Source organism: Hesperophylax consimilis, chromosome 17, assembly GCF_061612785.1.
Source record: "Hesperophylax consimilis isolate HC1 chromosome 17, BYU_Hcon_1.0, whole genome shotgun sequence".
Classification (NCBI taxonomy): Eukaryota; Metazoa; Arthropoda; class Insecta; order Trichoptera; family Limnephilidae; genus Hesperophylax; species Hesperophylax consimilis.
Window position 1 is genome coordinate 1,060,822 of NC_142852.1, and position 13,147 is coordinate 1,073,968.

Below are 13,147 nucleotides of genomic sequence, written 5' to 3' on the forward strand. Positions count from 1 at the left end.
TTCAAAGGCGAGGAAGGTAAAGTTACCCCATTATTTCCCGTGACTATTTAATCTAAACGCTTGAAGACATTACAAACTACACACACACGTAACAAAAAAAAGATAAGCCGTTGTTTCTTTTATGTACACACTTACTTTTGCGCAGCTCAATGAGAGATTGCGCGTAATAATTAGGCAATTTTATCGTGTTAAATTTCAAAGATTGTTTGTTAGTTGAACTGGGAATATGAGTACCTATTATATTTTTATGACGTCTTATAAATTCATTGGACCTTTACTCTTATGAGATAATCCCGAGGATGTTATGACAATAATCATTTCCTGAATGAGAGATAACACAAAAATTGTTTAGCAATTTTAGGTTCTTCATAATTTGGACAGTGTTTTACTGTGATTTGACTTTGTGATTCGTATTGATAACTAGTTCAATTTATATATTTTACTTTTATAAAAAAAATGTTTAACCCTTTGAATGAACAAGACATTGCTGACATTTTAATCGAAAGTGAAGATGAAGATGTTTACGAGGATCTTCATGATTTGCCAATACATTCAGATAGCTCATCCGACGAATCTGATGGGGATGAAACTTTCCCTAGTTGTTCAACATCCAAAAAGAGAAAAGTTGATCATCGTAAATGGGATCAGGGTAAGTTTACGCCCATTATTCATGAATTCGATTCAACTAACTCAGGTATAAGAGCAAATATTCCCGTTAGTGAAAATTCATTGGAAATAGACTTTTTTGAGTTATTCTTCACACTTGATATAGTAAAAATAATTGTCAGCGAAACAAATAAATACGCTGCAAAAATTTCTTTAGACATTTCTCTGAAGTCTAAAATGATGAAGTGGAAAGACACCACGGAGGCTGAAATATATACATTTTTAGTCACGATTATGCTTATGGGACTTGTGGGAAAAAACTCGCTGAAGAAATACTGGACAAATAATCCAATAATTGAAACACCTTTTTTCAAAGTATTATTTCCGCAAGATAGATTTTTTATTTTGCTCCGAGCTCTTCATTTTTCTGATAACGATACTGCGACAACCGATAAATTATATAAAATAAGAAATCTTCTGGAACCATTGAAGACCATTTTCAAATCAACTTTTTACCCATATCAAAATCTGTGCATAGATGAGAGTCTCTTGTTGTGGAAGGGAAGACTTTCATTCAAAATTTATATTCCCTCAAAACGACATAGATTTGGGATTAAATTGTTTGTACACTGTGATGCACTCACCGGATATGTTTTGGATGTAATTGTGTACACTGGCTCTGAATCAGACATACAAATGAATCCCGACATTGGTATATCAGGATCAGTCGTTACCACTATGCTTGCAGATTATTTGGAAAAAGGTCACAGAATGTTTGTAGATAATTGGTATACAAGTCCAGCCCTGTTCGATTTCTTGCATAAACATAAAACTAATGCATGTGGAACGGCTAGAGCAAACCGAAAAGATATGCCCAAATTTGGTAAGGAGAAAATGAAAAAAGGGGAAATGAAGTCTTTGAATTCGAACAATCTCATGGCGCTGAAATGGCACGATAAAAGGGATGTCCTTATGCTTAGTAACATACATACAGATGCAATGATTGTTACTGATAAAATTGACTTCTCCACGGGAGAAAATAAAATAAAACCAGAGGTAGTTTTAGATTATACCAAGAATATGGGAGCTGTTGACAAAGTGGACCGCATATTGGGCTTCGCAAGCAGTTCCAGGAAGTCTCTAAAATGGTATAAGAAAATTTTCTTCAGATTGATAGACATTGGAACACTAAATGCTTTCTTTTTGCATCGTTTGAAAACGCAAAAGGTTTTATAATTTAGCGAATTCCGGGAAAACTTAGTGTCTCAAATGATCGAAAAATATCACACGCCAAGGCCGGCATCATCTGGAGGAAGGAGAGTAGTGGATCAACCAACTCGCCTTTTAGGAAAACATTTTCTCCGTCCTGTACCAGAAACTGCAGCCCAAGGAAAGCGAACTCAACGACAATGCCATGTGTGTAGACATACAGCAGTTCGAGCTCAAAAAAGAAGTGACACGAAATATATGTGCACCGACTGCAATCTTGCATTTTGCGTATATCCATGTTTCGAAGACTACCATACGAAAAAGCAGTATTAGTTAGTGAAGACAATTTTATTCCTAAGATAGTGTACATAATAATTAGAATAGTGTTATTTTTATCGTAATTATTGACTGCATATACATTGTATACCTATGTTTAATTTTTATAATGAAAATACAATAGTATAAGTGTAAATAATAATACGTATATGTTAGTGTGTATAAAAAGTCGTTCTTCCCCCCTTGACTTCATTAAAATTGTGGTAAGTGAATCTGATTTTTATTAAGTAAAAACAAAAATCTGCTCCGATTTCGATGGTTGGCGATTTCTGCAAAATTGTTTTTATTTTTTCCTTCTAAATAGCTTAGTATTTGTTTTTTCGTGCTAGTTTCTAAGGATTTTATTTTTATTTTTTTATACTCTACGAGGTGGCATTTATTTTTTTCTATATTTTGATTGTTGAAAAAACTCCCTCCAGCGGGACCGTTTTCTTTCCAGAAACTCACCACCGGACAGGTTAAATAGCAAGAGACTCTACGTTCATTATTAAAATCAGGGCATGTTCAGATCGTTAAACTAAATCTGACTAGTGATGCGAATTTACAATTCTAATATGTTAATCTGCGGGTATTAAAAATTAAAAGGATAAAGTTTCACATCTCAAATATTAATCTTGCTTTGATTACATAGGGCGCCAGTTCTTCCCAATTATCTTGTGAAGAACAAATTTATAAATAAAGTAATAATGTTTAATGGCTCTCTTAATACCTCTTTGGAATCCGTTCCGTGACGCACGTCCTGACCGTTGTCCAATCTCCCTAGAACAGGCTCGTAATCTCTGATGTCTATGATTATGTACCCGGCCGTCGCTGTGTTCACAATTGCACGCTTCTTAAGTTAATCAGTTCTTGCAAGCGCTTGACACCGGGGCGAGTAGTTTCAAATCGTTACAAACTGGGTGAATGGTACTACTGAATTTACTAAGTGAACACAAAATAAGGGGGGTTTTAGGTTGAAGATAGCTTACGAGTACGTCAAGTCATGATGCAGGAAGTCGCACGGGCGTGGAGTTGAGTCGGTACACACGCGGATTCAATACTAGGTTGACTCCCAGGACCCGATTATAGCGGTCCTGGTCCATGGTCTAAGGATACCGCCAGTATTACCGTTTCCAAACAATAGATACGTTGTTTGTGATCTCGGCGCGAATGCTGCGTCCTTGCTAGCCCGGTGTCTGATTTCAACTGGCGAAGCGGCCGATTGCTTCCCAGTGTATAGGTGAGCGGGGGATTTGTGAAGCTCTTACTATTTAGGATGGCTTGAATTGTATATTGCGTAATAGGGTGGACCGTGTTTCGTAACATTACGTACGCCTTACTGACATCATTTACAGAGAGCCTGTATTATGTACAACTGCCTTACTGACATCATTTACAGAGAGCCTGTATTATGTACAACTGCCTTACTGACATCATTTACAGAGAGCCTGTATTATGTACAACTGCCTTACTGACATCATTTACAGTAAGTCTGTATTATGTACAACTGCCTTACTGACATCATTTACAGAAAGCCTGTATTATGTACAACTGCCTTACTGACATAATTTACAGTAAGCCTGTATTATGTACAACAGCCTTACTGACATCATTTACAGAGAGCCTGTATTATGTACAACTGCCTTACTGACATCATTTACAGAAAGCCTGTATTATGTACAACTGCCTTACTGACATCATTTACAGAGAGCCTGTATTATGTACAACTGCCTTACTGACATCATTTACAGAAAGCCTGTATTATGTACAACTGCCTTACTGACATCATTTACAGAAAGCCTGTATTATGTACAACTGCCTTACTGACATCATTTACAGAGAGCCTGTATTATGTACAACTGCCTTACTGACATCATTTACAGAAAGCCTGTATTATGTACAACTGCCTTACTGACATAATTTACAGTAAGCCTGTATTATGTACAACAGCCTTACTGACATCATTTACAGAGAGCCTGTATTATGTACAACTGCCTTACTGACATCATTTACAGAAAGCCTGTATTATGTACAACTGCCTTACTGACATCATTTACAGAGAGCCTGTATTATGTACAACTGCCTTACTGACATCATTTACAGAAAGCCTGTATTATGTACAACTGCCTTACTGACATCATTTACAGAAAGCCTGTATTATGTACAACTGCCTTACTGACATCATTTACAGAAAGCCTGTATTATGTACAACTGCCTTACTGACATCATTTACAGAGAGCCTGTATTATGTACAACTGCCTTACTGACATCATTTACAGAAAGCCTGTATTATGTACAACTGCCTTACTGACATCATTTACAGAGAGCCTGTATTATGTACAACTGCCTTACTGACATCATTTACAGAAAGCCTGTATTATGTACAACTGCCTTACTGACATCATTTACAGAAAGCCTGTATTATGTACAACTGCCTTACTGACATCATTTACAGAGAGCCTGTATTATGTACAACTGCCTTACTGACATCATTTACAGAAAGCCTGTATTATGTACAACTGCCTTACTGACATCATTTACAGAGAGCCTGTATTATGTACAACTGCCTTACTGACATCATTTACAGAGAGCCTGTATTATGTACAACTGCCTTACTGACATCATTTACAGTAAGTCTGTATTATGTACAACTGCCTTACTGACATCATTTACAGAAAGCCTGTATTATGTACAACTGCCTTACTGACATCATTTACAGAGAGCCTGTATTATGTACAACTGCCTTACTGACATCATTTACAGTAAGCCTGTATTATGTACAACAGCCTTACTGACATCATTTACAGAGAGCCTGTATTATGTACAACTGCCTTACTGACATCATTTACAGTAAGCCTGTATTATGTACAACAGCCTTACTGACATCATTTACAGAGAGCCTGTATTATGTACAACTGCCTTACTGACATAATTTACAGTAAGCCTGTATTATGTACAACAGCCTTACTGACATCATTTACAGAGAGCCTGTATTATGTACAACTGCCTTACTGACATCATTTACAGAAAGCCTGTATTATGTACAACTGCCTTACTGACATCATTTACAGAAAGCCTGTATTATGTACAACTGCCTTACTGACATCATTTACAGAGAGCCTGTATTATGTACAACTGCCTTACTGACATCATTTACAGTAAGTCTGTATTATGTACAACTGCCTTACTGACATCATTTACAGAAAGCCTGTATTATGTACAACTGCCTTACTGACATCATTTACAGAGAGCCTGTATTATGTACAACTGCCTTACTGACATCATTTACAGTAAGCCTGTATTATGTACAACAGCCTTACTGACATCATTTACAGAGAGCCTGTATTATGTACAACTGCCTTACTGACATAATTTACAGTAAGCCTGTATTATGTACAACAGCCTTACTGACATCATTTACAGAGAGCCTGTATTATGTACAACTGCCTTACTGACATCATTTACAGAAAGCCTGTATTATGTACAACTGCCTTACTGACATCATTTACAGAAAGCCTGTATTATGTACAACTGCCTTACTGACATCATTTACAGAGAGCCTGTATTATGTACAACTGCCTTACTGACATCATTTACAGTAAGTCTGTATTATGTACAACTGCCTTACTGACATCATTTACAGAAAGCCTGTATTATGTACAACTGCCTTACTGACATAATTTACAGTAAGCCTGTATTATGTACAACAGCCTTACTGACATCATTTACAGAGAGCCTGTATTATGTACAACTGCCTTACTGACATCATTTACAGAAAGCCTGTATTATGTACAACTGCCTTACTGACATCATTTACAGAGAGCCTGTATTATGTACAACTGCCTTACTGACATCATTTACAGAAAGCCTGTATTATGTACAACTGCCTTACTGACATCATTTACAGAGAGCCTGTATTATGTACAACTGCCTTACTGACATCATTTACAGAAAGCCTGTATTATGTACAACTGCCTTACTGACATCATTTACAGAAAGCCTGTATTATGTACAACTGCCTTACTGACATCATTTACAGAGAGCCTGTATTATGTACAACTGCCTTACTGACATCATTTACAGAGAGCCTGTATTATGTACAACAGCCTTACTGACATCATTAAATAAACTTTACTTATACATTATTTTTAAAACTAATTTTGGTGCAACATTTAAAGGCTCTAGGACTCTTGTGACTAGAATCCCAACAGACAACGTCATATACCATATACCTATATTATGTAGATGTCACCTGTGACCTGTGCCGTCTGTTGGACGTAAAAGCAAAACACGCTATTGTTTCTCAATCGGACAGACAGACAGACAGACTGAGCCGCAGCAACGCATGATGGGTTACAGCTAGATAGTAACTATTAAATCTTTATCTCGTGTATATTTGCAGGCGCGGTAGTGCAGCCTTTGCCGACCGCACATCTCATCTTCAGAGCGCCCTCGCAGGCAGCCGGGAAGTGCTGGCTAGACGGACTAGAGCTGGCTTTGCGGTGTTCCAACAACTTACTGAGGTCAGTTTGTCATATTTGTTTTTATTTTGGCACAAATCATAACAAAAAGCAAAACACCTTGTATAGTGTCCTTTTCAATAAAATATTCTTCCGCAGGGAAGTTGGGTTATACAGGGTGTCCGGAAACTCGTAGTACAAGCGGGAAACTGGTGAATCTACATCACATTTGGAGTCGATTTTGTAGTATATTTTTTTTTGATTTGAGCTTTCGTTATCGAGTAAATCGAGTTAGAAGTTGATTTTTTTTTTTTTAATCAAATTCTTATAAATTATTACTGAAGATCAAAGTACCCAACTAATTAAAACTATTTGAAAGTAAAACAAATGAAGAAACTCGGATTTGAAGCATTATTTTGAAATCACCCTTCATTTAATCCGGTGTAATCATAAAATATTTCTGCTCTGCAGGGTTAAAACATCTGTTGTTCAACCCTAAACACCAGAAAAAACTTTAACCCTAAAATAGCCGAAATGATATAAAATGCAATGCCTTTTCCGCCAATCAAGTAGGGCCGCCGTAAAAGGTACAACTACTCTTCCCATAGGAAGGTATAGTGTCCCTTCAAATGTCACTTTCAATTAACTAATGGTCCACTTGTATTGAGAGCCACCTTGTACAAGGTACACGGCACGCTGCGCGCCATGTACGATTATAATCGTCCATTATAAAATATACCCGGCTTGACCACGAGGGTCCGCCATTGCAATAATCTGTAAGGAGCTAACATCGATAATTTGCTAAGTTTGTAAGAATAAAAGAGATGAGATGTCCAAAATTACATTTATTCCAACAACTTATAGAACAAGAGAACTCTATTAAACATTACTAATTATATCTCAGGGCGTGTGCGTCAGATCGAAGATCTTGCGCACAGACAGAATTTAAATTACATTGAAGTGTGACAATGGTGTGATGACATAAAATTATCTGACCTGAATTATCGTGTGAAGGGCGCCAAACTACGCATATAGCGTTGTTAAATTTATAAAACTGTGCGATCCGATGACCAGAGTAAAAATTCTACAAGCTGATGGCGTCATCGCTGCACGTAAGATTTGTCGACTGGAGTGCTCGCTCGTATCTCCCCTGTAGTCACGACGTTCTCAGCTGGGTGCCCGTAAAGTACTGAAGTTGGAATTCCTGCAATTCTGTCTGGAGCTCTCTCTAGAAGTTGCCATACAGCATGAGACACATCAACAAGTGATAGGTCTTGACAATTGTTAGGAACTCGGTAGCGGGGGAAAATTGAACTGCTACAGTGTTTGACAGCCAGTCGTCGCCTTGTACTGCCATCTGTGTTTGAGAGCCGATCGTCGCCTTGTACTGCCATCTGTGTTTGAGAGCCGATCGTCGCCTTGTACTGCCATCTGTGTTTGAGATTTTGACTCCGCAGGGCTCTGGCATATTCTGTCAGAGTACTTCCGCTTTGCAATTAAATCCAAATAAATGGAATATTTCTGAACTGTCTTTCAAATTTTAATATTTTCAATAAAAAGATAAAAACATGGCTTACGTTTTTTCAACTAAAATTACTTAGATTTGGTAAAGTTGCATATTCTAATTTGTCTATTTAACTACTAGATATGAATATAAAGCATGGTGTTTTCTCTTTCTAACACCGTGTTGATCATATTTCTCCCCATGAAAGTGAGACCTATGTGAGTTGTTCCTAAAAGCGAATTAATTAGCCTTTGGGATTAAAAGGACTTTGGCTGTGAACATAGTTGGATATATTAAAAGTACTTTGGCTGTGAACGTAGTTGGATATATTTAAAGGACTTTGGCTGTGAACATAGTTGGATATATTTAAAGGACTTTGGCTGTGAACGTAGTTGGATACATTAAAAGTACTTTGGCTGTGAACGTAGTTGGATATATTAAAAGGACTTTGGCTGTGAACGTAGTTGGATATATTAAAAGGACTTTGGCTGTGAATGTAGTTGGATATATTAAAAGGACTTTGGCTGTGAACGTAGTTGGAATTTGAATGGATCTGCACCAAACAGCGTTATTTCGATAACGCCGCTTTTCCGCATTATGACATAATTAAATTATTTATTTGAATTATTTTTCTTCCAGAAGCAGTACAGGCGACTCGAAAGTTGTAGACACAACTGCAAATCACGAAACACAATGGTCTCCCGAAGATCTGGAGCGACATTTCAACGAACAAGGTAACTAACATACTCCCCCCCACTCCCATCACTCGTCCATTAATATAGAATACCGGTACAACAGACTGGACTGACAAAGTACGAAATAGGTCAAAATGTTGATATTCTTTCTTGAATATAATATCATCTTTTTCACTAGCCTATCTGGGGCCTAGGAGTCACTATATATATATATCTGTACCCGAGAAGCAAACAGATGCAACTCCAAAACCTGATATGTTCAGGAGATCCCAAAACTATGTTTGTTTTAGCAAATCAACAAATTTTGAGCTACAATTGAAAGAATTAATTTATATTTTTATTAACACATTTTGATCGGGCAGTTTTCGGCCGCGTACTAATGCTGGTAACGGGTGATTTATTGCGTAATTTCGCGCTAACGTAGACCTCTAGAAAAATTGCGATAACTTCAAAAATATTTGTTTGATTTCAATAATTCTTTTTGCAAATTATTTATTTTATTATATTTAGAAATGTATTCTTCATCGTTAAACTAGTGCAGAATTTCACATAAAGTAGGAAAGTTTTGAAAAAAATAATATTTTTTTTACATAACATCCTTTATTTTACAAATTATACACAAAAATTATTTATAATGTAAAATAAAAATTATTATTGCATGGCTACAACCCTACAGACGCTATATAGCGAAAACTCAAGTATATTGGAACCCGTATTTTAACGTGACCCGCGCTCCACTAACAATCTATCAAACACGTATAAATACGTGATCCGCTCTCTAGCATTAATTTGCTAAAAACGTATTAATACGTGATCCGCTCTCTAGCATTAATTTGCTAAAAACGTATTAATACGTGATCCACTCTCTAGCATTAATTTGCTAAAAACGTATTAATACGTGATCCGATTACAATGTGTTAATGTTTGTGTAATTTTAGAGAGATTCGCTAAAAAACATAGTTTTTCGGCTCCTGTACATTTTGTGTACACATTTGGACTAGGGAATTGGAATCCGTATGCTTCTTGAGTACAGATTTGTATCGTTGAAAAAATGTGTTCACCTGTGGTTGTCATTTCTTATAATATTATTAGGTACCGTAAAATAGGGTAACTTTATCAATTTCTAACTGTGAAACTAAATAATTTTTTTATAAATGATCTATGAATGCTAAACCATTTCTTCCGTTCATTTCTACAGCCAAAATAACTTTCAGAGTTGTATTTCCGTAGATATGACGAAGTTCTAACATCAAGATTTTAAAGCTTTCATTAATTTTACAATGTTCTAACGTCGCTGTGAACCTTTTTGCAATTGCCATTTTGTTTGCATCTGACAGTTGATCGATTTTACGAGGCCCTTTTAGTTGAATATGGTTCTAACTTCGCCTTACCGTGTCCTGTGGTGTCAAGTTTGCAAAGACGATATTTCTCTTGTAGCCTGTGATCTCGAAACAACAAATACTACGTCATTAAGCACACAGTTGAAACTACTTTGTGGTGCGTAAAGTCATTTAGTAAGCCTTTTAAAGTTGGTTTGCCGGTCGCACCTCTTGGACGTTTTTTTGGAGTCACGGAAATAATTAATTAATTTTTCGAGGTACATGAACGAGAATGGTTTCGTTGGAGCATTTGCAGGCAGCCAGATTTAAAGTTGGATAAAAATTGGTAAATTTTACATCATCGTCTACACCAGAGGTTCCCAAACTTTTTTGCCCCGTAGACCACTTGCCAATTTTTTTTGTCCGAAGACTATTAACGTCCCATGTGATAATCATTTATTTTTTTCGTAAAAAGATTCCCTTCCCTTGCCTGCCCTACAACCGGGTGGTGGTATAGTTCCTCTGTCTTTACATTGTGCAGACAGGGGCGCCCTTGTGAGGTATTACACCAAATGAAAATGAAGCAGGATAAGCAACGGGAATTTCTTTCTGTAGCTGACCCTACAGAACTGCCCCTTAAGTTCTTCTTGTCATAGGATATCCTATTCTTCAACATTCCATTTCCACAGTCAAAATGTCCTCAAACTTAGTTTTGAAGTCTGTGTGAAGTACATTTAAATGTTGAACGTCATTATTATCCTGGACGTTTTTCAAAAACAAGTTGGGGAACTAGGAAAATTCGCGGCTTCCAATGTGCAATTTTTTGCTTCAATATATTAATTCTGACGAGAAAAGGAACATAGACTCTATTTATATACCGCAATTAACAACTTATACCAATACAAATATCAAATACGTAATTTCTCAGTCTATTATATTTGTGTTAGGTCTATTGTGTCATTTACGGAACTCCTAAATGTTGACTTGAGGTAAATGGGGGTCAGCTCGTATGTACCCCCATTTGAATCTCGTGGACCCCAAATTTTTTTCTCGCTGACATAGACCCCCAGCAAGCCGATATCGACCCCTGGGGGTCCATATAGACCACTTTGGGAACCTCTGGTCTACACGAATGAAACCAACGAATAACTGTAGTCGAGTTATAATAAAAAATATCTCGAATGTTCCGATCGGACGGGCGAGCCTCTCGACGCGAGCCAACTTAAGAACCCGACCGCGGTGCCCCTCACCGCTGTCGCGTGTCTTCATAACATTGCGTAATAGCTTATAGTGGTTGTAAGCTCGAACGACCGCCACGTCACCTTAGTCAGAGCTGCGTTCGTTCGGTTAACGACGGAAACTGCCGAATCTGAAACAAATTGAAGAAAGTTTTACTGCATATCCCACATTGTCGGAGAAAAAAATATTTGATAGATAAAAATTTAAGAATGATAAATCCTGGCTGTTTGAGTTTAGTCACTAAATACAAAGTCTTTTGAAAATTAAATTTTGTGTGACAGATGTTTCGCCTTTTAAGAAATAATTTAATTTATTTAAAATTGCACTTTATTTAACGCAAATAACGATAATACACCTAATCCATTCCGTCCGAAAAATTAAAAAATTGTTTTTTATTGTAAATGTACCTACATATTATAATAATAACTGTTTTGTTAGATGGATATTTCAAAGCCCCATGGCTCATGATGTGGAAGTAGTTGAGTTAACTTCGTAATTCAATACACAAGTTGTGCTAATTTCATGATGCCAGTACTCCCCATTGGAATGTAACTGTCGAAGACATTTTAACAACAGTAATATTTTTCTTGTAAAATTGTGTTTCTCACAACAATGACTAGCTCCCTTTAAGATGAAATTATCACAAAACGTGCTACATAAAATTGACATTAACATTGTTTCTCGCAACAATCATTTCCATGCAACAGCATTGTTCCTCCCTTCACCACAATAACGATGTTTGTTGCAGCTACAATCGTTTCCATGCAACAGCATTGTTCCTCCCTTCACCACAATAACGATGTTTGTTGCAGCTACAATCGTTTCCATGCAACAGCATTGTTCCTCCCTTCACCACAATAACGATGTTTGTTGCAGCAACAATCATTTCCATGCAACAGTATTGTTCCTCCCTTCATCACAATAACGATGTTTGTTGCAGCAACAATCATTTCCATGCAACAGTATTGTTCCTCCCTTCACCACAATAACGATGTTTGTTGCAGCAACAATCGTTTCCATGCAACAGCATTGTTCCTCCCTTCATCACAATAACGATGTTTGTTGCAGCAATAATCATTTCCACTCAACAGCATTGTTCCTCCCTTCACCACAATAACGATGTTTGTTGTGGCTACAATCGTTTCCATGCAACAGCATTGTTCCTCCCTTCACCACAATAACGATGTTTGTTGCAGCAACAATCGTTTCCATGCAACAGCATTGTTCCTCCCTTCATCACAATAACGATGTTTGTTGCAGCAATAATCATTTCCATGCAACAGTATTGTTCCTCCCTTCACCACAATAACGATGTTTGTTGCAGCAACAATCGTTTCCATGCAACAGCATTGTTCCTCCCTTCATCACAATAACGATGTTTGTTGCAGCAATAATCATTTCCACTCAACAGCATTGTTCCTCCCTTCACCACAATAACGATGTTTGTTGTAGCTACAATCGTTTCCATGCAACAGCATTGTTCCTCCCTTCACCACAATAACGATGTTTGTTGCAGCAACAATCATTTCCATGCAACAGCATTGTTCCTCTCTTCACCACAATAACGATGTTTGTTGTAGCTACAATCGTTTCCATGCAACAGCATTGTTCCTCCCTTCACCACAATAACGATGTTTGTTGCAGCTACAATCGTTTCCATGCAACAGCATTGTTCCTCCCTTCACCACAATAACGATGTTTGTTGCAGCAATAATCATTTCCACTCAACAGCATTGTTCCTCCCTTCACCACAATAACGATGTTTGTTGCAGCTACAATCGTTTCAGCAACAATAACGTT

At 37.2% G+C, this 13,147-nt stretch overlaps 1 protein-coding gene across 1 annotated transcript in view; it reads left to right on the forward strand.

The window, feature by feature from the left end:
- Window positions 1-13,147, forward strand: part of Orp8 (Oxysterol-binding protein-related protein 8) — an 81,685-nt gene that overhangs the window by 22,533 nt on the left and 46,005 nt on the right. The window contains exons 9-10 of the mRNA XM_089641469.1: window positions 6,533-6,653; window positions 8,734-8,828. Of these exons, the coding sequence (XP_089497595.1) occupies window positions 6,533-6,653; window positions 8,734-8,828 (216 nt within the window). The remainder of the gene's footprint in view (window positions 1-6,532; window positions 6,654-8,733; window positions 8,829-13,147) is intronic.